This window comes from Mchenga conophoros, linkage group LG1 (assembly GCF_057382185.1).
Source record: "Mchenga conophoros isolate Kocher_MC1m ecotype Shallow Benthic linkage group LG1, M_conophoros_male_GT1.1, whole genome shotgun sequence".
Taxonomy (NCBI): domain Eukaryota; kingdom Metazoa; phylum Chordata; class Actinopteri; order Cichliformes; family Cichlidae; genus Mchenga; species Mchenga conophoros.
The window spans coordinates 1791179-1818934 of record NC_140526.1 but is presented as its reverse complement, the minus strand read 5'-3'; the positions used below and the strand labels follow the sequence as shown (position 1 = coordinate 1818934).

Sequence of the window (27756 nt, the reverse complement as noted above, 5' to 3'; positions counted from 1 at the left end):
GTACTCAACCAAGCCTTGCTGGATTGCTCGTAAGTTAGAATCCATGTGACAAGAAGAGGAAACGCAGGGCTTTAAGCTGCTGGTTAACAAGCTCGAGCCAGCGTAGATATCGGTCAGCTTCAGTTGGAGTTACCAGCTTCTGTTAAACTGAAGCTTCTCACAAAGTTAGGAACAGTTTCTTCTACACTTTAACGGGAGCGAGCCCGGTGTTTAAAGGACTCTCGGAGGCACTTCGGCCTCACAGTCCTTCTGTTTTGGACAAAGGTTCAGTGAACGTGGGCAGAAGGCTTTCACAGCCGTTTATTGAGCCAACAGGAAAGCTGTGGTGGGTAAACAGCAGCTCATGTGATTGATAGCTGTAATGCTGGCAGTGCTGACCGCACCAGCTGCTGAATCCTCACCGTTGTGCTGCTGCTTCTTCAGCGCCGCTCGGCTCACTGAGTTTTCTTTAAAGCAGGTTTTTATTGGCTCCGTTTGGCTGCTCGGCCGCTCCCGTCTGACATTATTGGATGATCAGTAAATACATTTAAATGCACGCGCAGTGATGCAACAAGGAAGACCAACAAGGCCTGTTTGAGTCGGTGGAAGCTCTTTGATTTAAACAAATATGCCGTTAACAACAAATGAAGACATTTTTAGCCAAATAGAAACGATCTGAGAGGATAAACGACGCCCACGCTGGACCCAGGTATCTATCAGCGAGCGCGCGTTCCCACGCTTTAACCACAGTGACTCACGGCAAAGCCACGACAGGCGGCGGAGGCTCGTTACTCAGGTCTCTGCGTTTACGGTAAATTGTTGAATCAGATCGAGAGGCCTGACGTGACTGTAACGAGATCCTCGCTGTTACAAACTTTATGACTTTCAGACAAAAGGAGACGCGTTTGGCTGATGTCCGTGGAGCCGTACGGTTTCACAGCTGCCGTGTGCGTCCACAGAGCTGCACCCACAACAAAGCAGCGGCTTCAACAAGCGAGCTCGCAGAGGAAACGGCCACATCAGCGCCGGCCTGTAAAAAATGATGTTTTACCGCATTCGGGAAGCCGAACCATTACCTCATCTGCCAAAGAGACGAAAGCTCTCGAGTAAGCAGAAGAACAAAGCAGCCAAATATCTGACACACACACACACACACACACACACACACACACACACACACACACACCGGCTTCATTAGCCATCGTTACACTGCAGCTGCACTGATTCATCAGTAACCTGAGCAGGTCAGAAACCTTCAGTTTGCATGAATTTTGTTTCGTAGAACAGGTGAACAGGTGAACTGCTCACCTGGTGGACGTTAAACAGATGATCCATTACAATAAAACTTAGACTGGCACCTCTCGTGCCCACCACAAAAGAACAGATAATAAAAAATTAATAAATAGACGATAATAAATCAGGAGATAATAGATTTTTATGATCGTCCTGATGGGGTCTGTGTGCGGGGTGAAAGCTGTCCCTCTGTCTGTTTGTGTGGGATTGTCTGCATCGTTTGCTCGATGGAGGAAGTTTGAGTAGAGGGTGGCAGGGTGTAGGTCACCTCACGCTTCAGCTGTGCAGCTCTGCAGCTTCTGACCCACCCGTGATGGCGTTCGTGCTCTAAGTGGCGATCCTGTAGAAGTTCAGCAGCAGATTCACGGGGAGCGTGCTTCAGCTTCCGTAGGAAGAACAGCCTTTGCTGGGCTTGTTTTTTTGACCAGGCTGGAGGTTCAGCCCCAACAGACGGACGGCGTTCCTCCACACACAGCTGCTGGGTTGTACTTCCTGTTCTGCTCGAGTCTGTGACTGACTCTTTGGTGCCACCTTAAGCTTGTAAGTTTGACGACCGTTGCATCATCTGCAGATTTTATTATAGTGGTGGATGGGGGTGTGTTCGTGGGCGGAGACTCGGACACAGCCGTGTGGGGTCTCCGCATTCAGGATGATGGTTTAAGAGGGGCATCTCCCCTCTCTGTGTGAAGGTGCGGTACCCATGAACGCAGCGAGGAACCTCGGCCATGTTTGTAGTTGGTTGTAGTTTTACGGTGTTGAATGCGTTTCACAGAAAGCACGACTGCGGTTTCTTCTCTGTGTCGGCGCGCTGTGGTGGACGAGGTGGCAAACACTTGGTAATAAAATGAGAATAAATTCAGCACTTTGGGGATTTTCATCTTTGGACAAAGCCACAAACTTCCAGATGTTTCTTTGGGCTCTGACTGGTTCTTTTTTTAAAACCCAGCATTTGTCAGACTGTGGAGGCACTTTGGGCGGAGCGTGGCCCCCGGCCTCCAGTCAGACTTGAATATTAAAGGTTTATCAGCGTTAAAGCTCAGATTCTTTTGCTTTGATGTTGTATTTTAGCTGATGAGTGAAGACTGTGAAGTGATCTGTTATTTCAGTTTGAGAGAAAAATCTGAATCTCTGCTTTGAAGTTTGGAAATCTCCCTCTGGCTGCGTTTCAGGAAACTTGCGACTCGGAGCGGGAAGAGGTTTGATGCAGGAGTCAGGAGCCAAAGCTGCAGCGATTAGTGTTGCGTTAGAGCCAGAGAATCACGCCGTCAGCCATTTTAAATACTGTTTATCCGCAGGAACGTCAGGACGGTGTCACTCTCTGCGACGCTTTGTGACAAGACAGGAAACAGTGGGCTCATCTCTGTGCTCCGTTCAGACGCACAGATGTTTCTGTGATTCAACACCGAGAAATGTTTCTATTTCCTCAGGCTGATTCACAACGTTTACCCAGAATGCACTTTGTTTCCTCCAGTGAATGACCAGAAAACCAATCAAACATCCCGGGGTACGGAGGACCAGGAGGACCAAATGAAGTAACTATGTTGCTAAATGATTCATTAAATGTGTCATTAATTAATTACAGTTCGGGGTCGTGTTCATGATGGAGGGGAGAGTGGAGCGTGAGACTGGGCTTAAAAGTGAAGCTGTGGATTTACTGGCCCATCTGTGTTCCTGCCCTCACCCACGGTCGCCGATAAAACGTGTTTCTTTTGAGAGGGGGCGGGGCTCTTCCTTAGAGATGGGGTGGAGCAGTCCCGTCATTCGAGAGGACTCGGAGTAGAGCTGCTGCTCCTCCACATCCACGTGTCCTACTGGGAGGAGGCCCTGTGGCAGACCCAGGACTCACTGGAGAGATGGCATCTGTCATCTGACTGGATAAGCTGGGAGAGGTGGGCGGGGTGAGGGAAGTGTGGGCTTCTGTGCTCAGACCCAAACTGGGAGAAGTGGTAGGAAATAGATCTATGAATAATTAGGTGTGCCATGAATTTATTGAAACTTGGAAGTTAATTAAAAAAAACATAAAATACACATTGAATTGATTATTTAATGATTTAGTTATTTGTTTATTTTGGCACTCATGGTCCTCCATACAGGGACCTGTACTGGATCTGCTCCTGTCACAGATACTAAACTGGTGCATGGTTTATTCAAACCAGGTTTAGTCCTCAGACTGTGGCTCAGTTTGAAGACGCAACGACGGCTCAAACATGATAAGAGTCAAATCTGGAGCCACGTCGGAGGACTCGTGGCTCTGTGAAATATTCATGAGATGAAACGTTCTTCATGTCTTCATTAAAAACTGTGAAGTTTTTGTACATAAAGAATGAGCTGACTGTGGGGTCAGGTGGGAGGCGCTGATTGGCTGTTCTTACCTGGATTTCCTTCTCCTTGTCTCATCCGCACTGATGCAGCTCAGCAGCTTTCAGAAACACGAGGGAGGAGCAGGAGGAGGAAGAGGGCATCCTCACTCTACACCTTTCATGCGCAGCGCGGCGCCACGCTCGATGAGGAGCTTGCATTTCAGAGTGTGAGTCACAGCAGGAGATTTCAGCCGTTGTAGTGAAATTGTGATGGGAGAGGACCAGTGTGAGTACGATCCCAGCGTGCTGCTGCTTCTTCTCCAGTTTCAGGCCCACAGAGCTGGTTCTCATTAGAGGAGAGAGCACACGCGCTGACTCACTGCAGAAAGTTTGGCGAGCGCGGGGGGAAATCCTTTGTAGCGGCGTGCTGTATCTTTTTTACGTTCACATTCACATAAATCAGCTTGGCGAGCACACAGGCCCCTCCCTCCGTTCCTCTGTCGTCTCGGGCTCGTCTGAGCCTCAGCTCGGTTCACGGAGATGAGCAGACGTCAGTGCCGACGTAAACTGAAGAATATCGGCCCCACCGTTTTGTTTGCAGCCTTGAGGGTTACATCAGTCAAAGCTGGGGCTGTGCAGCTACGGCCGGCGAGGACAGATGCTCTGTCAAAGACTTTATTACCCCGCGGTCTCGCCCTCTGGCCGGCTGTGTGTTTTATGGGCCCTGTGATGACAGAGGGTGAGGTTCACGTGGAGGTTGGGCAAAGAAAGGAGGCAAATACAGCCGACGGTCAGGACGGTGGAGGGCTGCAAGACAGGAAGTAAAGCGAGGGTGGTTTGGAGTGCTGGTAGTGAGTGTGTTTGCAGAGTCGCCTGCAGCTGTTGGAGCCTCAGATGGGTCTCATGTGCAAACTGTAACCTCCACTCCTGTGGGTAAACTGGAACTAAATGAGGTTTGTGGAACTGGCTTCCAGATGACGAGGCACGGAGGTTTGGTCCTGTTTAGTGTTGGAGTCGTTTAAAGTGCACAAGTCTGTTTCTGTGACGCTTTTCTGATCCTCTGATGTTCCTATATTTACTCATTCAACTGCACCTTCTTACCTGCAGCCTGGAGCTCACCTGTGTTGGCTGAGACCAGCTTAAGCTCATAGTTTTTTCAGCGGTCACGCTTACCCAGGTACAGGTGTAGCCTAAAATCGAACAAATCTAAAAACAAACACGCTGAGGCGTTCCCAAACCGAGAGACGTAATCTCTCCTCCCAGTAGAGCGTACCCAAAACACGTCATCCAGGAGGCATGCTGGGTGACACTGGACCACTTCATCTGCTTCCTTTTGATGTGGAGGAGCAGCAGCTCCATCAGTTAGATATGTATTAACAGGCAGCGTGTCGGTGGCTTAACAGGTTTGATTTTTATCCATCCAGGAGAATGGATCCCATCTTAGTCTTATTTTGAAAGTTCATTTGCCGCCACTCTTTCCTGACCGAGTCGCCGTCATTTGGTAAACTGAAAAGTTTAACCCGCCCAGTTTGCACTTCTACACTTTCCCAGGAGTCACACTGATTAATTAACTCCACCATCAGAGATGATCCCAGAGAGCTGCAGCAGGTGGAGAAACTGGTTCATCTGCTGGTGTTGCTGGAGCTTCAGCGTCTTCAGTTTAGAGATTAACGTCAGGCTGCAAACACGAGGGTATTCCTGTGGGTTTGTTGGGCATGTTGAGGCCTCAGCTTTAGAGTTTGGGATCCAGACGTGCTTCTACAGGCTCCTGGAGGTTGGGATGGATTTTGGGATCTCGCCCAGTGGCTTTAGGAAGGATCTCAGCAGAGCTCAGGAACGCCTCACACACCGACTCCAGTGTCAAACAGGCGTGGGAACGTGTGGTCTCATTTACTGCTGTAATCTTTGGGGACTCGTGAGAGACGCGTTAATAATCAAATAGTCCAAATTAATCCGTCATCGGTTTTCCCTCCATACAACAAAGTGTCAGTAAAGTTTGTGTTCACTTGAAGTCGTCAGTACATTTCAGTGAAAGCGCTCCGGCTCTCTGTACTCGTGCAGCGTCGTCGCTGAGCTTCGCGCACCGCGGCCTCATCCATCAGTTTAACGATCAGCTGATCCAAAATAAACGGAGGCTTGATTACTCGCTCAGAGACATCCGTCACCGTGCTGGCTGGAGAAGCTGACGGTGACAGAAACAGGAAGCGCTTTGTTTACAGTGTTGATGCTGCTAAACGGCACTCCTGAAAGAGACGCCGAAAGACGTCTTTCCTCACTGAACGTGGTGTAACCTGATAGGTTGGCGTGGATTTGCAGCTCAGGAGCCCGCCAACGACTTAGATGGGAATGCATGTGCGCTAATAAGCAATGTCAGCTGTTTGCAGTTACGTAAGTAATACTTACTGCTGTGAGCATTTGTTGTACTGCCTGTACACAGTTTACTCTCTGTATCGCCTTTCATTGTGTCTCTATTGACAGAAATAAGCCACGAGTTTGTTTTTCTAACCCTAAAGATGGAGTCAGTAGTAAAACACGGAGGATTTACTGTTTGCTGTATTTGTGGAGTAAACATGTTAAACAGGTTTATTAAATTATTAAAAAACACGAAAGAATTGATGGATGAATAGACAAACTCACTCTTTGACCCTCGGCCTCAGCTATTTTTTATTTTCCATCCACAGACAATATGGCAGTATCCAATTAAATCCTCAGATTTCACAAACTAAATTAGATCTCAGGCTTCTTGGTCGGTCTGTTAGTGCAGTGACCTCACAGCAGCCATGTTATTGGTCACATGATGTCATTAAAAGGCTCCAACAGCACAAACACAGCTCAGAGGTCCAGTTCAGGTGAAGCTAGCAGACAGCTAGCAGCTACAGCCGCCTGTGTCACCATCCACCTGTCAGTCAGAGAGGCCACGCCCCTAATGCATGTTATTATGAAGGAGGGAAAGATCCACAGAGACCAGTTTCTGCTGTAAAGTTTGGACATGGGGGTCTACGGGGACTGACTCACTGCTGCCTCTGCTGGACGTGAGAGGAACTGCAGCTTTTAGAGCTTCATGTTTCTGCAAAGGAAAGCTGCAGATTTCTGTCAGAATCTGCAGATTATACAGAACAAATAAAATGTTCACGTTGTCTTCCCAACAGTTTCACTGACATCTACACTGGATGGCCAGGAAGCGTTCGCGATGTCTTCTCCAGCGCTGATAATCGGCGTCTGTCTTGTGTCAGTGACGTAAAAGACGGATTTAATGCAACGTGACCATCAAACAGCAGCTTTCTAAATGTATTGGATTCAGCACCACATACGAAAGTGACCCAGATCAGATTTGAAAATATCGGATTTGTGCCGTTCACACTGTCACACCATGATCGGATAGATGGGTAAAGATAAACAACTCCACACAGGGGTGGAGAGAAGCTGTAGCAGGCTGGTGAAAGGATGGAGCTGCAAGTCAGTGCAGGCTGCCGGTGAGCAGCACTGACACGTTCCTGCGCGGATGGAAACCGATCGATGTGCTCGTTCCTGTCAGCTGTACACACAAAGGTGCACTCCTCCTCCTCCTAACTCATCCAGGAGCAGAGTATAAATCAGCTGTGTGTGTGTGTGTGTGTGTGTGTGTGTGTGTGTGTGTGTGTGCAGGGTTTTTCCTGCATGGAGGAATGTTTGCACCCCCACCCAAAGAGGTTTTAGCCAGCTCCAAGTCCAAAGGAAAAGTTTCCAGCACCAAATAGTCCCAGGTGATATTTACCAAAAAAACCGAGCCCCTTATAATCCCGTGTGCCCTGTGTATGAGTTCTGGTTGTGTTTACTGACCTCGAAACGTTTTTATGTGCACGGATGCTGCGTACGAGTTTGATGAGGGGTCGGCTGGAGCCGAGCAGTGTGAGGTGCTGATCCCGGCTGCTGCTCCGGTCGGAGTCCTCCTCACCGTCTCTGTCCTCGCTGCCCTGCAGCTGCTTCATCCCGGCGGTGTCTCATTACTGATGACTGACGCGGAATTTGGTTGGAGCCAGTTTAACTGTCGGGATGAGTCGATTCGCTGCTCAGCAGCACAAACACACTCAGTCACACCTCTGCTTTCCTAAGCTTTTGCACAGTGCTGGTCCGTCAGCTGTCTCCATGCTTGCCCTGAACCTTTCAGGGACCTTTCAGGGATTACTTGACAGACAGCTGAACTTTAACCTTGCAAACTGCTGCCAGAGATGATTTATGGTTGTATGTGATAAGGAGACTGGTGTGTGAGATTTGTGCTCGTTTGTTTGGGGGGAGAGGGATGAGCTGCTTTAAATGTGCCCGAGGAGATCATTAGCTTTGTGTTTGTGCCTTTTAAATGTTTGAATGAATTTCTACATTTGTGCATTTTTACTCTGATTATTGTTCAGGGTCTTTTATTTTGGTGGTTTGGACACGAGCTGAACTCACGAATCTGCCGATTAATGAGTTTCTGGCCAGACTGATGGCACAGAGAGGATGAAGATTTTAAATGATTCATGGGTTCAATCATTTCTGTCTGTTTCTGCACATCAGAGCTCTGGAACTTTAACCTGCATCCATGGAAACATTAACGCTTCCCACAGCCTGATGACGACACCCGGGAGTGAATGAACGTGATTGGATGAACCAGTAGAACATCATGTATACATCTTTGGCATGAATGCATGAACATTCAGTGACACTGTGAAACATTATGAAGGTACAACTTAATAAAGCTTCACCTGAGCTGGAGCTCTGCACCGTGTTTGTGCTGTTGGAGCATTTTAATGACGTCATGTGACCAATAATATGGCTGCTGTGAGGTCACTGCACTAACACACCGTCCAAGGAGGCGGAGCTCCAGTTTTGGTGAAACTTTGTGACTGTAATTGGATGTTACTGAGTCTGTATGATGCTCCTGCACAGACTGTGGATACCAAACAACACAGCATTAGCTGGGAACTTGGCTGTGTGTGTGTGTGTGCGTGTGTGTGTGCGCGCGCGTGTGTGTGTGTGCGTGTGTGTGTGTGTGTGTGTGTGTGTGTGCGTGTGTGTGCGCGTGTGTGCGCGCGCGCGCGTGTGTGTGTGCGTGTGTGTGTGCGTGTGTGCGCGTGTGTGTGTGTGTGCGTGTGTGTGCGTGTGCGCGCGTGTGTGTGCGTGTGTGTGTGTGTGTGTGTGTGTGTGCGTGTGTGTGCGTGTGTGTGTGTGTGTGTGCGTGTGTGCGCGCGTGTGTGTGTGTGTGTGTGTGTGTGCGCGCGTGTGTGCGTGCGTGTGTGTGTGTGCGTGCGTGTGTGTGTGTGCGTGTGTGTGTGTGTGTGCGTGTGTGTGCGTGTGTTTGTGCAGGAGGTTTTCCTCTCGTTCACGTCTCGCGTTCAGCCCGTGCTCGGCAGCCTGCGTCCTCGCTCTCGTCTGTTTGATTTCCGTCTGCTTCTCTTTCTGCCGTTCGTCTTCCTGACCCTCCTCTTCCTCCTCTCGTTAGTCTTCCTCTCCCACACTTCGACCCAGATTCTGGTTTTTCCTGAGTGCACTGCTGGGTTTGCTGTTTGACTGGGAGGTGAGCTGGGGGATGAGATTTGGGACTGGAGGCGCTGGATGAGTGTCGGCGAGGGATTTAGCGATGCAGCTTATCGGGGGCAGAGATGGGAAACTGCAGCTTTCCTGCCTCGTTGCTCTTTGTTTATTTTGCAGTGTGGATGTTGGACTCGTGTTTAGCCGGCTGCTCATCTCTTTCATGGCTCATTTTAGGAGGATTGTTAGTGAAAGAGTCAAATCTGCTCAGTTTTCAGTCTTGTGTTTCTTGTGCTTGGACACAGTGTTTCACTGCTGCTGTGGACGATGGAGAGATCAATGAGCTCCTCTTTGTTCTCTTTGGCCTTTTTCTTCTTCCACAGAATCAAAACTAAAGTCACGCGTGTCATAGTTTGAAGTCCATGACGCTGGGAGGTGGAGGTTACTGCGCACATATCACGGTCCTGAGATCATGTTTGTGTTTGTAGTCAGTCGTGTTGTCCGCTCGGTGCAAACTTCATGTTCACGTTGCTGCGTTTGAGTCCCGTCCAAGACCGCGGGCTCCACTCCCCCTGTCCCGCCCTCTGACTCCTGCCGTGGCTGATTGGGCTGGTCCCTCAGTCCCTGCTCCAACCAGACTGCACCGTCAGTCACAGTCATTAACCGCGCACACCTGTAGTCCACTATGAGCCGTCTGCTGAACCGGATCAAGTCGGTGTTTCTGCTGTCGTCGGTGTACCTGGAGGGAGTCGTTTTGTTGTGTTGTGTAGCTGATGTCGCGTTTGAGGACAGCGCTTCGTGTTTGCACATCAGCAGTGAGACAAGCGTAGCAGAGTCCAGCCCGCTGTGGTCATCTGTGAAATGGCAGACACTCGGCGCTGAGGGAGGACGAGGAGCCCTCAGGTCGCAGCAGAGCTCCGCCTCGACGCGCCCTCCGGGTTAAACCATGTCAGACTCGGGTTCGAGGTCCGCTGTCAGGACTGACATGGTTTCACTGAAGCCTTCAAACACTCAGGATGGAAGAGGATTCATTTATGTTTCGAGAGAAGTTGAACGTCATGTTTTAATTAAGTGGTAATTTAAGTATAACAAACACAGTGTGAGCTGAGTGAAACGAGTGAAGTCAGAGTTTTATAGATGAAAGGAAAGAGGAGCCAAATAATCTCATACCTCACTTATCTTGTTCCAATAATCAGCCAAAGCCAGAATTCCAGCTGATTAATCGCACAGCCTCCGGCTGAAGGGCGAATGGAGCAAAAGGACGAAGAGCGATGAAGAACTCTTCAAGTCTTAGTTCTGATCTGTGACTCACAACATCATCTCAGACATTTTATTTTTGCGTTATTGTGAGAAACAGCCGTGTGCTTTTCATAAATCGTCGTTTTTTTAGCGCTCGGCTGTAAAAGGCTGGTGACAGAGGTCGTCTCCTGAAATGTTCTCAGTGACCTCGGCCTCAGCTGCTTCTGCTTTTCTCTCCTCACTTTAACTGTTCGTCCTTTTTCTTTGTCTGTTACTGAAGGACGAGGTCAGAGGTCAAGTTTTCTGAAAATCGCGTGAACACAAAGAGGAACCCAAGTCGTTTGATCGATGCTGTGCTACCTGCAGCCCGTCCGTGTTTCTGATTGGTCAGATGCTGCAAACTCCGCCTCCTGCGTGTGAACACCCTCATGGTCTCACTGGGAAATCTTGAGTTTGTGCTACCTGCAGTGCACGGTTTCGGGAAAGCAACAAATGCGTGCAGGTCGACAGTGATGTCACCACGCGCACGTAGAATGCTGATTGGTTTAAAAGCTGACTTGGACAGGAAGAGGAGCACGAGCGGCGTCATTAACCTGCAGGAGGAGGGCACGGCAGTTTTCAGCGTCCTGTCCTCTCAGGAGTTCAACCAAAGCACAACAACAAACATGTTTGTGACACTGGCCCCTGCTGACAGCGCATGACAGACCATGTGACCCTGTAGCCTGAGTCATGATGTCAGAGTGGGTGGAGCCAAATAAGGGAAGGATGTCGTGGACATGTTGAATCTGCCGGAGCGAGCTGCCGTCTTTAATGTGGCTGTTCAGACACCATGAGGTTTCCAGCCCAGCTGGTTATTTTTACACTAACTACACTCGTGCACGTGATTAACTTCCTGGGCTGATGGCGTGCACTGCCTGAAAGCTGTCAGTTTACCTTTGGAGGTCCAACATGTTACCTGTGCAAACGGGGCAACAGCAGAGGGTGTGTTAGTGGTTTTACCCTCCGCTGAGCCCCCAGCTGCTGAAGCTAAACCTGCTTCATTTCCTCTCCTGCTCTGCTGCCTCGCTCAGACTTGTTCCCACAGTCCCACAGCTCCTCGGAAACTTCCTCTGGAGCGGGGAGGGCGGCGGAGGCGGGGGCTGAGCGAGGGGGCAGGAAGGACCGGAGCTTTTCTTGGCCCGGCGTCTGAGACCAGCTTCACCACAGCCAGCTTTTCATAACCCAAGCTGGCACTGACAGCCGAGATAACGTTCAGCCGTTACAGCACGAATGTGTTTCATTTAGACCCTTCAAGAAAAATACTGACACACATCGAATCCGAGCGATTATTGGAACGCCAGCAGGAAACGATCAGAGTCCACCAGGTGTCCAAGTAACGCCTCGCTCCACCTTTACTGCGCCGGGCTCACAGGAAAACTAGAGCCAGCAGAGACTTTGATTGGGAGCTTTGAAAGGCTGTGAGTGGACGACCATCACGGCGGTGGTCCGGGCTGCCGTCGTCCCCGTCTGTTTGTTTGTTTTCTTTATTTCTTTATTTTTATGGGTTTTCTTATTTATACAACATGTACAACAATACAAGTTACTCACAGTGGGGGGAAACATAAAACAAACAAAACAAACGATTTTTATGGTTTTTAATACTTCTTATGTTATTAAATTTGTATTTTTAGGTTTATATTATGTTTTTGTTTTGTCTCTTTCTCATAGCGCTCTCTTTCTGTGTTTCTGTCTCCAGGGTGAGGACGATGCTCTCCTGATTCTCGGCGTCCTCGTCCACCCCGTCGCCTCCACCATGAACCACACTCCCAGCCCCCACCTGTCCGACGGCGGCAAGCAGGCCGGCGGCGGCCTGCTGTGCAGCTTGGGTCTGGGATCCGACCGGGGCGTCCGCTCCCCGGACAGCCTCACCCACACCCCCAGCCCCACGGGAGGAACGCCCAGCTCCAGCCCCCCGCTGCTGCTGTCGCCCGGCCTGGGGGGCCTCGGGCTCGGCTCCCTCGGGGCCATGGGCGAGGCAGCCGGAGCCGACTGGGAGAGCAGGGAGGAGCTGAGGCTCAGGGAGCTGGAGGAGGCTCGGGCCAGGGCCGCCCAGATGGAGAAGACCATGAGGTGGTGGTCGGACTGCACCGCCAACTGGAGGGAGAAGTGGAGCAAGGTGGGAGAAATGTAGCTCAGTGGCACGGAGCAGGGTGGAGACCGGGCTGGGTGGGGCTCTAGGTGGGGATGTGCTTCAGTATCTGAAAGAAAGGCTCAGCTATGGAGCTACAGATGAGCAGAAATAACATTTCTGTGATATCGATCCACTGTGAGCCTGTACGGAGAAATAATATTATTAATAATAATGTGATACAGTCGCTGAGGTGTTTTAGATGATGTCCTATAAAGAGGTTTGACAACCCGCCTGCTCAGTCAGTCGTCGTCTTTGTTTCCAGGTTCGTGCGGAGCGTAACCGAGCGCGCGACGAGGTCCGTCAGCTCAGGCAGCGGCTGGACACCCTCACCAAGGAGCTGACCGGCATCCGGCGCGAGCGGCAGGAGCTCGCCTCGGAGAACGAGACGCTACGGCAGGAGACGCTGCGCCTCCGCGGCGACCACGCGGCCCCGCCTCTGTCCGCCACATCCCCCTCCTCCTCACCCGCGCACCCCCGCGGCGCTTCCTCGTCATCCTCGCCGTCCATCCCCCCTTCCTCCCCGGCGTCATCCTCCTCTTCCTCTCAGGTCCACGGCGACGTGAAGCTGGACAGGGCGGCAGAGGGACCGCCGGGATCTCCAGAACCAGAACCGGTGAGGGACATGGACTTGGATAGGCAGAAGACGGGTCAGAAGGTGAGCGTGCTCTCAGCTGGCGTTCTTCTTCCTGGTTTTGGTTTCAGATTGAATTTCTTCCACACGAGGTCCTGACCTTTAACCTCTGCAAACTTTGGTTTTACCTTTGTGCATTTAAATGAAACATCTGCAGGATGCAGCTCTGACAAACTCGGGGCTCATGCGACCTGAAACAAATGATGCAATCATTAGACTGATCGGGGGGGGCATTTTAAGGTTGGTGCTTGGTGCACATGAAGGATCTGATGATGGTTCATCCATGGACATCAGTGAGTCCCGACCCAGCAGGTAGCAACGTGAAAAATAAGTAAATAAAAGTACGTAGAAAAGAAATGAAGTCTGAGTGGGTCTGAACAGGATTCAGCTGAGTTTAGTAAAACGGTGACTGAAAGTTAAACCTGAGACCAACGTTCAGCTGTTGGAGAGATGAATGAGTGAAGGTGGTTTAACGCCCGCCTCCTTCACATCGGTGCGCTCGCATCCTCGGCTGCTACACGTGATCCGTGAATGTAGGCCACTCGGGCTGCTGTCTCCACCATGATAAAATACACCCGTGTTATAGCACCAGAGGTGTGTGTGTGTGTGTGTGTGTGTCCTATTTAGGAGGTACAGCTACCCTCTGCCTGTGCACGTGAACACAAATCACGCCGTGTCTCCAGAGGACGCTGTCTGCCGTCTCTGCCGTCGCTCCCATGAGGACAAACATGATTCAGCCTTTCATTGACTCTGTGGAGCTGCTTTGTTTCTGGAGGCCGATGTAACGCTCAGGCTTTATTCTGCCCAATAAAAACAGAAGAATGAAAACGCGACCGCAACAAAAACTGTAATGGGCTAAAAACGAGTCAGCCACACGTGCAACAGCATCAACAGCTGCTGCGCTGCAGGACTGCAGCTAATGCTGTTTATTGCACCATGAAAACACCATGACTGTGTTCTGTAGTTCATGTTATTGTAAAATTACTTCTGTGGCACTGAAAGCGCTCTCTCCAGGCTCCCGGGGATCGTTCGATGGTCAGGGTGTATTCCCGTCTTTCCCAAAACATTCCCTTTGGGAATTTCTCAGCATGATTTCCTGTTTCAGTTGATTCCTCGGCCTGGAATCGACTGGAGCGGTCTCGCGGGAGTTTTGCATCCATTGGCTGTGAGTTCTTACACTGAAATCCAGGAGCAGAGGAAACAGAAGCTGTCTGTCTGTGCTGGTGCCCCCCGAATGTAGTGTTTACATGGAATACAGACTGGAGGGTGACGCAGGAACCTCGACACACCGTCTGTCCTTCTGTCCCGGGGGATCCCGAGCTGCTTCCAGGGGAAGGTTAGAGTAAACATATCATCAGTGAGTTCTACCCTGAGGACTCCTCTCAGCTGGGAATACCTGCAAAACCTCCAGAAATCCTGATCAGATGCCAGAACAACCTCACCTGGCTCCTTTTGGTACTTGCTCGTCACATCAGGCACCAAACCAGAGGGATTGGTTAAGTCTCCATCACTCTGACCTCAGCGGACCCTCGGGTCCTCAGGGATGCTGAAAGTGCAACACTGGCTTTAAAGATGGTACCTGGAAGTGCTGCTTCATGCTGACGTGAACCAGTCTCCTCGGGAATATAAGGCGTCGTTCTTTGGAGGCTGGTGTGGACACTTCCTGCTGGGCAGAGGCTGCAGGGTAGACCGGGATCAGTCAGAGACTCCTGGGTGTACGTCTCCTCCTGGCCTGGGATCACCTCGGGATCCCCGACAGGCTGGATGTGTGGACCAGCCTGTGAGCCTCTCTCGGGTCAAAAATGGGTGGATGTCCATTATCATTGAGAGAGAGCGCCGTCACACTGTATGATTTAGAGACGGCTTCATCCAGTGCCACAAGTCTCTTTGGCTTTCGGTTGAGTTCTGAAAGTGCTGCTCGGTTTTATCCGTGACCTGCACCTGTAGTATCAGAGGTGATGAATCATGTGACTAAAATAGGCCCGACACATCCTCTCAGCAGCTGGGGGATGTTCCCCTGCGGTCACGTTTAAATCATTCTGCTTCTCGTTTTATTCTCGACAGCAACTCTCTGCCGTGGGCAAGGGCCCACTTCCACTGGAGACAGCGGCGACCTTCAGTCTGCACTAACATCTGATTGGCTGCTTCAGTAGAAAGTTCTGGTGTCGGGTCTTTAGTTTTTATGTGTGAGAGTCATCAAACCCAGGGACAGGAAGGGAATTTTACTCATGAGCTTCAGCGCAGGCGGAGGTCGATGCGGTGCTTCACCTGCACCCTGCCGTCCAGCTTTCTACTGTGAAATCTGGCGGTGCGTGGAAAGCGGCAGACCTGAACGAACTGCAGCGTTACAGAACCCGAAACGATGAGCGGGACAGATCTGGCCTGCAGCGTGAAACACGCCGGGGATGTTTCTGGCCGCTTTGGCCTCCGAGCGATCATCAGAGCGTCGTTAAAGCGCCGCAGCCTTCCCGAGCGTTGTTGCATCCATCCGTGCAGGTTTGAGTTCATTAAACTTGAATCTGAGCTGACGTGAACAAACCGAAGGCTGCAATCAAACGCCGGATTTCTGCGGTTTGTCTGCTGTTTGCAGCGGCGGTGGGTCCCTGTGTTTCTCCGCACACATGTTTGGGCTGCAGGGCTGCATGTAAACCGTGATTATGTGTCTGTCAACAGGCAGCAGAGGTGGTCTTGGAACGGTGGCTCGCTGCTGCTCTCACACAGCTCAGCCTCATTTCCTGTCTCTTTCCATTGTTCTCCTCTTTGAGTGCTTCCACATGTCAGGCTTTGTCTCACCCACAGCGGCGCAGCGGGGCCCTCTGTTGGCCGTCGCCTGTAATGGCAGCGTGGCAGCTCTGTTTTCCACGTGTTGGGACAGAGCGTGCTCCGTGACCTTGTGTCGCTTTTCCTCACGCGTGAGTCTGGACGATGCAGTCCTGTTGGTGTTACTGCGTCCACACTGGAGGGTTTGCTGTCATCCTACAATGATCCAAACTGGAGCAGTGAAAACAGTGACATTTGACTGAGTCGTGATCTTTATGCTTTCAGTCAGAAGAGCAGTGGTAGGGCTGGGCGATACGACCCAAAATTCATATCTGGATATTCTTTAGCTGGATGGTGATATACGATATAGATCTCGATATTTTTTTTAAAGAGAGTTAAGAACAAAAAGAGAGTTCTTAGTCACAATGTACCAGATCTCACACGGGCACCTTTATTAACATACAGCGCAGATGTACTCAGAAATAAATGATCAGCATTAAATAATAATGCTCCATAAATAAAATAAAACAATGTTGTTTTTGTGCATAACGAAAAGCTCATAGTTGTGAAGTCAAAATGTAAACTAACAGACGCTGAGCATAAACAAGCATCTGTGGCCCTTATACACACAGTACGGTGATATTACGCTGAAGCACAGTACGTATCACTCCGCCAGGCTCCTCGGTAGCTGTAATGCTCCAACAATCCATCAAGCGCTGCAGCTTCGTAGCTCAGCAAAGTCCAACTAAAACATTTGTTGCTGAGCCTGTGCAGCACATAAACGCGGTTCGAGGTCAGTAAACACAACCAGAATTCATACATACGGCACACTGTCGATTTTTGAGAAAATCAAAGGATTTTAGGCGTCAACGCGTTAGCCCGGTTAGCTCGTTAGCGCGGTTAGCTCATTAACGCGTTAACGCCGTCCAGCCCCACGCACGGGGCGATCCGCGGTAACTTGTTAACGGAGATTTGCCCCTTTAATGCAGTTATGGCGTTAACGTGATTTTAACGAGATTACCGCTACCAGCACTAAAACACTAATCTCCAAATGTTGTCTTTTTGTCGAGCAGCTCCTCTTTGATAGCTGCCGTGTCCACTTCATTGTGGCCACTACGTGACTGTAGCCCCGGGTTACCCGCTGAGGGAGGCGGGGCAGGAAGGTAACACCTGCTAAAAGTTTTCACTTCCTGTTTCTCGACTTGCTACAACAAACCTGCTCAGTCAGAGGGAAGCGTTCCCACAGGCGCGAGTGGAGCTCTGACGGTTGATTCTGCAGTTTGACCCTCTGTTATCTACAGAAGCTGCACATGTCAGCGACAGCTGTTCTTACTGCAGTACACGTGTTGCTGTCTCAGCAGCTCGTGCATAAGCTAAATAAGGTGAAGGCTGTTTTCTTTTTTCAATTTCTTCTATAGCTTATTATGGTCGCATGAATATTTGTGATGCTGATAATCGTGTTGTGAAAACCTGATGTTGTGACGATATCGTGACGCCTCAGACTGAACTTCCTTTGGACGCTTGATCAATAAAACAAAGCATGAAAGTTTTTATCTGCTGAAGTAAAATCATAACCTGTGATTGGACGTGACAGCAGGACATTGATAAATCAGGTTCCCTGCTCTCTTCAGTGCCGGCACCTCCCGGTTTAAACTGTCTATCACTGTGATCGATATATCGATTGATCAATCGATTGCACTCACATTTACTTCAGTAAATCTCAGCTGCTTTAGTTGATCTCCGAACACCTGCGATGGTCTCAGCTTTGATGCCAGGATGTCCTTACTTTTGAGGGAGCACTCTGGGTCGTGCGGGAGGCGAGTGGTTGTTCTGTGGAGGAAATAAGGACGAGGTCTTTGCTGTCCGCCTGCCACAGGGGACAGATTTACTGCGTGCTGCAGGACGAGCGCTACGCTTAGTTTTATTTCTGTTAAGGTCATTAAAAACACGCAGCGTGAAAATGAGTTCGCTGGCAGCAACCTCAGAAATTCCAGTTGGGTGGGTCCAGATTTGGTGCTTTTTTTCATGTTGTTTTCCTTCATAACTTCATGAGGAAACATCCACATGTTCAGGGCTGAAAAACTCATTTGAGCTAAAAGTCAAAGTTTACAGCAGGTTGCAGAAACTGTTCCACATGTTTCAAGTCTTTGTTCTCTGAGTAAAACACAGCATGTCTGTCACATCGTCCCTCCCTCTGTCTTTACCTGCCAGCGTGTGTCCGTCTCTCCCACCTGTGTGCGGTTTAGCCTTCATGTCACCGTCTGACCTCCCGGTCTCTTTGTCTCCTTCTTCATCAGGACCTGGAGCTGCTCGATTCAGTGCTGCGCTCCCGAGCTCCGGGCGCCGACGCTCAGGAGGCCTGGGATGGCCGCGGCGGCGTCAACCCAGCCGGCTTGCGCCGGCAGGAGCGCAGCCGACAGCTGTGGGAGGACGCGGGCACAGCGGAGGAGGACTCGAGCAAACTGAACGCTCTGCAGCTTCGCCTGGACGAGTCCCAGAAAGTCCTGCTGAAGGAGAGAGAGTAAGAGAAGCGGGAAAAACACGACTTCTGGTTCTGTCAGCAGGGACAGCCCGAGGTCGAACCATCAGAGAAACATAATCTAGTCATAAATCAGCATTTCACCATAGAAATCCTTCTTGTCTGTAATGTTTTTTATCGATCGCACCCAGAGATGTGAAACTCGTTTTACGAGTTATGTTATCGTTTCCACACCATCAGAAATCTGTAAAGACAGAAACCTGTCGGCTCGACTCTGAAACTGTAAGAACGTGAAGGTCACAGAGAAAGCACAAGAAAGCAAACAAACCACGAACACACGACAGATCGTACAGAAACAGGAAGTCTTCTGCCATTACATTTATTTTCTGTTATTTTATCACTCTGTTCTAGCACGAGTGGGTGTGGCGGGGAGTGTGGCGTGATTCATTCGTGCTGTCTGTTTCCCTGCAGAGACAAGCTGGCTCTGAGTAAGAGCATCGAGAGACTCGAGGCTGAGCTCAGTCAGTGGAAACTGAAGTACGAGGAGCTGAGCAAGAGCAAGCAGGAGGCTCTGAAACAGGTGAGGCACAGCACAGGTCACCTGAGCACAGCGGACGCTGCTTCGCGGGACGGTCCGTCTTCTTTAAACGTGCGCTCTGACTGTTTTTCTGCTAACAGACGAGCGCTTGTGTCTCTGAGCTCCGTGGTTCATCGATCACTGACCTGCTGTCGCACAACGAGAAGACAAAGACAGAGCAAAGCAGCCGAACCGAAAGAAAGCAGAAGGAGCAAACGTGACAAATACATCAAAAGTGCAACGAAGGAAGCCGGAGTGCGTGATTCTCAGGGACTTCCTGTTAGACACGCGCTCGACTTACAGCTTGAATTTCATAGAAAATGTTCCTCACTTCAGATTTTCACACAGTTTGGTCCACGTGACGCTCGCAGACGGTCCACAAATAATTAGCGTTCATAACATTTAGTCAGCAAACGAGCTGAATGTGAGAGCTGCGGACGGCGTTTGAATTTCACGACAAAAGGACGATGAACACAGGTCGTGATTGTTTCAGCTCATTAAACTCGGTGTGCAGCAGCTGCACAGCATCATGCGTCTGTGACGTGTTCCCTTTGAATTTTCTGTTTTTACTTCTTTATACATCAGTTACTGTCAAACAGCAACTGATGCAACAGGACAGGCGCAGCTAACGTGCACAGCTGACCTTCAATTCAGCATAAATAACAACAACAACAGCAGCTGTTACAAATAAATAGGAACATGTAAGAAGAGCAGGAGTTCTTAAACATTTCAGTGATCACAGTTTTGCTTTTGTGTGAACATTTTCGGGTCTTTGAATGTTTTTATTTCTGGTGTTCAAACCTGTGGCCTCTGCTGATCGCGCAGTGATCGTCAGTCATCACGAGTCATAAACTTTTCAAACCTTAAAATGACTTTACTAAGAAGTCTGATCGCTTCAAATGTCCCGGCAGGTCTTCAGCTGCAGGAGGCCTGCTGTGCTCAGCAGCGTCCAAATCATAAAGCCGAGTGTGACGAGCTCTCTTTCGAACCACTAGGGGGCAGCACCGCTCCGCAGACGGCAGGTCTGATGAACATGAGTTAGATAAAAGCAGCAAAGTGGGGGTGGGGGGGCAGAAGATGTGAGAGATGTGTAGATGATGATGAAGGTGACGGAGTTCGTAGATAAGCGTGTTAGAAGATGCAGATGAAAGCGGGATCGCGCTGCAGGTTGGAGGAGGCGGATGAGACGAGAGGCAGAGATAAGGAGATATGACGGGGGGGTCACGCTTATCTCCACGCATGTTGTTTCAGATCCTCCAACATCACAGGAAGCGTCTCACAGTGTCTGCTTTAAAGAAACAGCCGCCTCCCCCGAAAAACGTCCAGATAACATTAAATGTCAGGCGGCTTAAACGTGGATTTATTTCTAACATCAGCCTGAACGATGAAAGCCTGAGAGTCACTGAAAGATTAAATGTTCAATGTCTTCATCCTGCAGCTGAACCTGCTGAAGGAGATGCACCAGGACGAGCTGGGACGCATCTCCGAGGACTTGGAGGACGAACTGGGAGCTCGAACCAGCATGGACAAGAAGCTGGCCGAACTACGAGCTGAGGTGAGGGACCTGACAGCAGCGCGCGGGAATCACGACCCCGAGAAAAGCCGTGGGAGACGTGAACGGACGTCGCTAACATTTATAAACAATTTCAATCAGAATCAGATGAAAAATGTCAGACTGCTAAAAACAGTCTGTGAGTTTGTGGGTGCAGAAGCACTCAGGGAGGGGCGGCCCCCCGAGACAGACATGAATAATCACTAATGATTACATGCAGATGGATAAACACACAGTGAGTGAAGCACCCAGTGCATCATGGGAATCCCCCAGCAGCCTATAGCAGTGTAGCTTCAGAACAGCTGTTTATGTTATTTTAAGGCTAAAGTGGGCATTATTAGGGGTGTGGCCTCTTTGACTGACAGCTGGATGTTTGGGCCGCCGTACAGTCAATCCTGTCTCCATCTGAGGCGTGTCGTGTGTTTCCTACAGATGGAGCGGCTGCAGGTGGAGAACGCCGCAGAGTGGGGGCGTAGAGAGCGCCTGGAGACCGAGAAGCTGGGCCTGGAGAGGGACAACAAGAAACTGCGAGCTCAGGTTGAAGACCTGGAGGAGCAATTAGCCAAGCAGCGCCGGCAGGCCGCCTCCGCGCTCGACAGCGACCTGAAGGCCATCCAGACCGAGCTGTTCGAGAGGAACAAGGTGGGCGGGGCTTTCTGCGTGCTTACTTCCCTCTCTTCTTTCCTTTTCCTCGCGTGTTCCTCCACGGTCTCATCCCTCACGCTGCACAGCTGTCAGGTTTTTTGCTCCTTCATTTCACGACACCGTGGAAATCCCTCCACAGATGTAGAGACGGGCGGCGTTCGGTCCGAGGCGGGCATCGGCCGGCTGAATAACGAGGAAATCACAGAAGTAAACCAAGTCTAATCAAAACCTCGTGACAGTCTGAGCTCCTGCTGAAGGGGGGAGATGCCGCCGGGTCACGGGGTGTCCATGTCGTCATGGTTACATGCAGGTTAACTGACATCCAATAATACAGATGGAGAAACTTGTACATGGGCTGAGACGGTGAAAGGTGAGGGGTCTCGAGCTGAGACGAGCAGGTTCATCAGCTTTAACCCGTTTCGAAGGTTGCAGATAAAAAATAGAAGATTAACAAACTTCAGCTTTTATTTCCTTCAAGCGGAAGATGAGAAAGTTTCATTCAGGTGAAACAGCGTACCTGTAACCTCAGGTCAGGGGGTCGTTAAGGTCAGACGCCCTCTGAGCGCCCGACGCTCATCCTGCCTCTCCCACAGCTCGTTAAATAAAGTGAGGAGTTAAAAAGAGAATTTCTGTGGCAGCTCAGAGTTAACCCGAGTCTCATCAGGTGCCTTCCACCTGCGACGATTACACGTTACTTACTTTCCCTGCAGCTGACGCAGGTCGCATGCTGCACATGCAGAGCAGCTGCAGGCTTCATGCCACGTTTGTGTGGACGACACAGAGGAGACGTTTCCACCAGCTGCTGCCACTCACATTTCCACTGATTCACAAACGAGGTTGAAAGTGCAGGAGGTTTGGTTTCCTGCACACCGATGAGCTCGCGCTACGTGTTTGTGCCCCGACCTTGTCTTTCAGGAACAGCGTGTGTGTGTGTGCGTGTGTGTGTGTGTGTGTGTGTGTGTGTGTGTGTGTGTGTGTGTGTGTGTGTGTGTGTGTGTAAAAACAGAAAGATTGATTGTGTTTTGTGTTTAGTGTTAAAACCACAGTATTGATCCGCACAGCGAACAACAAACAGGGCGAGTGATTGAAACACACACACACACACACACACACACACACACACACTGTCCATGTGTGTGTGTGTGTGTGACAGATAAGTCACCTGATCACAGTGAGGCGTGATGATGAGGAGAGGTAGGCGGAGGTGCGAGGTAAGAAACGGCGTTTAAAGGAAGTGCCGTGGTCACGAGGTTTCAGGAGCGACTTTGACGCCAGTGGGCCCAAAGTGGGCGGGGTTAAACTTTTGAACTGTTCCCAAATATTAGAAGCGAGTTATTGAAGCGACCTCCAGCGGGAGGAGTGATTCACCAGACTGAATCACTTCCTGTGTGGACATCCCCACCGTCCAATCAGCTGACAGTTGTAACCAAATGAATTCATAAAATACTAAAGAACAGCAACAGCGATAAAAAACAAGCAGAAAACACCAAAGATAATAAAAACTCATCATTTAAATTCCTGAAAGAAGAAGAAATCCAGCAAAAACTAATCATAGGTCTTTGAAAATGATCAAACCAACACAAGGATAAATACAATTAACTGATAATAAAAAGCAAATTATTAAACGCCCAAACAGAAATCAGCAAAAGAAGCAGAAATGAAATAAAATAATAATTTAGGTGAGACTTCCTAAAGAGGAGCAGAGCACAGCTGGAGCTGTGACATTAAGAAGTGAAAGCCTGATCCAGGTGATCAGGTCACCTGTCCATGCAAAGGTGGCCTGATCCAGGTGACCCGAGGGCTCAGGTGGGTTCATAGCTCATCAGAGACGTGCTGAGGTCTGTACGCGCCTCCGCACGGAGCTGAGGCCCATTTTTTTCAGCTTCCTGTGAAAGTGTGTGATGCTGCTGCAGTTCACAGGTCAGACTCGGGCGAAACAATCGCACCAATGATCAGGCAACATCTGAACCTTCCCGGGGCAGGAAACACTCCTGCTTCACCAACACGTTTAAGTTTTGGCTGAGAGGCTGAAAAAAGTACAAATCTGATCCTGGCAGCACAACACAAACGAGGAAAAAGGCCGTGAACATCCAAACACAGAGGTCAGAGTTCAACAGCTTCAGAGCTCCAAGACAGCAGACAAACACGAACAGGCTCCTAGACGGGCTGCAGACACACAGAGTAAGAGACTATCAAAATAAAACAGGAAGTAACATCGACGAGACATGAGAGGATTCTGGGAATGAACTGAATAACCAGGAATCACACATAAGTCTAAACACCGTCCATCACAGGTAAAGATCCAGGATAAAAATGCCAAAAGACAGAATACAAAACTCTGAGTATCAAAGAACTACAAACACAAAACGAACAGGCAGCAAACACGTCAGAGTAACCACACAGAGAGCAGAGGCCACGCTTTCATTTTCTCTTTCATTACTGCCGACGAGCATGGCGTCACACGGCGAGCCTCCCCGTGCTGTCAGCGGTTCAATCGGTCGAGTCGTTTGAGGTCAGGTCAGGCCGTACGGTGTGCATCCCAGAGTTCAGCGGGGCTGGATGCTGCATCAAAGAAACATCTGGAAGAAGATCAGTGAGTGGATAAACAGTCTCCATGTGAGGAGGTCATTTAGGTTTTTTCTCAAAATGTCACAAATAAACTTGATACGGCCTGTAGGGACAAGTCTGCAAGGAGGGTAAGCAGTCAGTGAAACATCAGGAATGAATGATTACAAGGCCACCAGAGAGAGAGAGAGACGGGTTCATGCTTCAAACACAGGTCAAAGACCAGAGAGCTCAGTGTGAGGCCGTCTGCCCCACAGCTCGCACCAGACAGGACGACGATCCCAGCACAGCAGCAAACAACGGAGCTGCCGCAGTGGTCCAAGGTCCAGACTGTGTGTGCGTGTGTGTGTGCGTGTGTGTGTGTGTGTGTGTGTGCGTGCGTGCGTGTGTGTGTGTGTGTGTGTGTGTGTGCGTGTGTGTGTGTGTGTGTGTGCGTGTGTGTGTGTGCGTGTGTGTGTGCGTGTGTGTGTGTGTGTGTGTGTGTGCGCGTGTGTGTGTGTGCGTGTGTGTGTGTGCGTGTGAGATGATCTCTGGTCCTTTTAAATGGCCTCATTAAGCAGCAGGGTGGGTGGCAGAAGTGTGTGTGCATGTTTGTCGGTGTAAGTGGCCTCCATTACCGCCCATCCCACAGGGTTATTTATGAAGATGTCAGGCTGATTTAATGCTGCATTTAACACACACACACGCACACACACACACACGCACACACACACACACACACACACACACACACACACACACACACACAGTAAAGATTCAGCGTAATGAATCAAAGGAAGTCAGACAGAATAATAATTAGACACTGTTTGAGCTGAAGCTGACTCGTAGTCTGTGAGGAAGACTCTGATGAAGAGGAGGAAAAGATGGCCGAAGGATAAAGAAGTTTGTCCTGGTGGACTTTTGTCAAGGACCTGTTCAACGAGCTATTTAATAAAAAAACGTGGGACAGGAAACGGCAGAGTTTGCTGGTTAATTGAGATTAGACCTTCAAAATAAGAGCGAGGCATCTGATTGGTGAGCTGCTCTATTTTTGTTCCCAACCTTTCATTTTACTTCCTTCTGCTCCATCTTTTCTTTGTGTCTCTTCACATTTTCTTCCTCTTTGTGTTTCATTGAGCCGATATCGCCAAACCGCTCCGAGAAGCGCGCACAAGCCCCTCCCCCACTGTACGACTCCCGGGCAGCCCTCGTTATAAAACCAATTCTCCTCTTCATCGTCTGTGGGACTGCTGTCTAAATTAATGCTAAATTCTGCATGACAGAGGGGGAAGGGTGTGTGTGTGTGTGTGTGTGTGTGTGTGTGTGTCTTTGTTTTCTGTGAGCAGATGTAGCAGCAGACTTCAGGGTCTTTGCAGTCAAGGAGAAACATTTAACAGGCAGCGCAGCGTAACACACACACACGCACACACTCTCACGCACACGCACACACTCTCACACACACACTCTCACACACACACTCTCACGCACACACACACACACGAACACACACACACTCTCACGCACACACACACACTCTCACACACACACTCTCACACACACACTCTCACGCACACACACACACACGAACACACACACACTCTCACGCACACACTCTCACGCACACACACACACGCACTCACACACATTTGAAGGACGGCAAACATTCCTGCTCATACGCCGTCCTGTAATCCATGTTTAATGGAGTCAGGGACTTCCCGCCCCTCCCCCCTTGCCTCCCCCGTCCTCTCCTCTTCTTCCACCCTCTCAGACAGCCATCGTCTGGAAATGATAAGGCTGGGGGGATATTGAGGTCTCTGACCTGCTAAAGATAAAAGCAGGAAGTCCTCAAACCTCTCTGGCCGCAGATATTAAAATTAAATCACCTGCAGTAAATTAACTGAGTTCACACTGAGCACGGTTAACTGAAATAAGGACGGGCAAGATTTTAGAGATGTGTCGTTGTAGATTCTGTTCGCAGGTCTGGTTCTTTATTAATAACAGAGCAGTGTTTATGAGGAAAGATGGAGGCGGCGAGGGACGTCTCGCCGTGTGTAAAAGCAGGTTTGTTCCGCAGTATCAGAAAGTCATCATTGAGAAAACAGTTCAGTTTTATTTATGTAGCAGCAAATTAGCACAAACCAACGATCAGACCTCTGTGAGCTGCGCTCGGGGAGCAAGAACCCGGCTCGGCCTCTATTGTGCTTTCTGCCCCGAACGTGTCAGAGTGAGAAATGCAGCAGCATCACTGAGGCGTGGCAGAGAATCACCTGATCCAGCTCACCGACCAGCTTCATCGAGAGGGAAACGTCACACGGAGTGTAATTATCTCCTGAATTTAGCCATGTTTTATTAAATAAATCATTTTCATTAAACGTGGAAATATGATTATATTTTTTTCCTGGATATGAAACTGTACGGGCAGCACAGAGGTCCTGGGTCCACTCTGTGTGGAGTTTGCGTGGGTTCTCTCGGGAACTCCGGCTCCCGGAGACATGCAGTTAGTGGCCACAGGAGTGACAGACTGTCCAGGCTGTAGCCTGTTGTGAGATGATCAGGACCCACACAGCGTGCGATTGTTGCTTACAGCACTTTTATTTTGACCCACAGTTTTCCACTGTTTCAGCACTTTGTATTCAACCAGGATGCCAGCTTTCCAGCACCTTCCCACACCACACAAACCACTCCTTCCCGACCCCAGACACTGAAAAAGGGCAGAGTTCATTAGTGGCACCTGTCGCCTCCGACCTCGCGGCACCGCCCCATGTGCTTATCGTACCACCCCTCCATTGCAGCAGAGCCAGAGACCACACCCATCTCATGTCTGGTGGTAGCTGGTTATAGGCCCGCGTGACCCCTGCACAGCTGGGGTTACATGACATTAAATGTTACAGTGACAGCTGTAGACTGATCTGTAGCTGATCGAGCGGACCTGTTCCTGTGTTGGATGATAACATGTCCAACCTTTCTAATAATGAGCTCGCTGTATGTGCAGTAATCTCTGCGAGCCAGAAACTCAGATTAATCTAAAGACACAGTTTATCAGTTTTTTCTACCCTTGGATCCAGATGATGGCGCCGAGAGGGGGTAGAAACCCCACCCACCAACTGCTCAAACATGTTTATGAGGGGCAACCAATCAAAAGAAAGTTGTCTTAAAACGGGAGGAGCTAAAACAGCTGGTTTCAGATGGAGGATGAACTGAGGGGCTGCGCAGAGGATCAGGTACAGAAGGATTATTTTGGACTGTGAATCATGCAAAGCTGCTCTGGGAGGGTCAGTTAGCATTGCCGTGGTTCCTGTGGTACAGATCCACTGGGATTATCCCACAGGTGTTTATCACAGAAAAGTTTATGATAATCCATAAACAGGCGCTACTGTTTTTTAGACTAATACATGAAGCATCGTCACGGCTCGAGCGTGGCTGAGCTCCGGTGTTTCCCAGGATGACTGTCCCTGACTGGGACGTGTTCACAGATCTACTGACGTATTTATGTTGGAGGACCAAACAAGCAGATGTGAAGCGTCAAACTCTTTACTCCAGACGTCCAACCTTCTGACTTTGAGAGGATGGAAAAGATCATTTGTGGGTTTAAACACTTCCAGAAATGTTTTTGCTGGTAAAATAATCCAAGAAAATATGCAGTGTGTCATCTAAGCAAGCACTGTGTTGCCCCTTTTTAAAGACGTTACCAGTAAGGAGCTCGCCAAAGCAGAGCAGTCATGTCAGACATGTTTCTGACCTCCTGGACTTCTGCCTCGTCCCACTGTCTCGCAGACAGGCTGCACTGGTCTTTGTTCTAATGCTTCACCTGTGAAACACCACCTCTCCAGTCACCACCCTCCACTCTTCATCTTCCTCATTCCCTCCTCTCCAGACCCCACCCCCTCTTTTAATCATCCGTTCTCTTTGTTTGATCTGGCTCTGAGCTTGCACTTGTATTTGTGCACCATTCATCATTTAAATACTGACTGAGGGGGGAGGGGAGCAGGTGTGTGTGCAGAGTCTGAAGGAATTTGTCGTTATTTGAACAACAGATTGGACCTGAATTCCTCCTCCAATCAAACTGCTGTCCGTGCGCCGTCTCACTGAGGACATAAAGG

The 27756-nt window shown here is 49.8% G+C and overlaps 1 protein-coding gene across 1 annotated transcript in view; it reads left to right on the top strand.

The window, feature by feature from the left end:
* ccdc102a (coiled-coil domain containing 102A) overlaps nt 1-27756 on the top strand; it is a 47851-nt gene that overhangs the window by 12771 nt on the left and 7324 nt on the right. The window contains exons 2-7 of the mRNA XM_085273078.1: nt 12034-12453; nt 12731-13123; nt 18157-18380; nt 18810-18918; nt 20354-20470; nt 20900-21109. Coding sequence (XP_085129204.1) covers nt 12034-12453; nt 12731-13123; nt 18157-18380; nt 18810-18918; nt 20354-20470; nt 20900-21109 — 1473 coding nt within the window. The remainder of the gene's footprint in view (nt 1-12033; nt 12454-12730; nt 13124-18156; nt 18381-18809; nt 18919-20353; nt 20471-20899; nt 21110-27756) is intronic.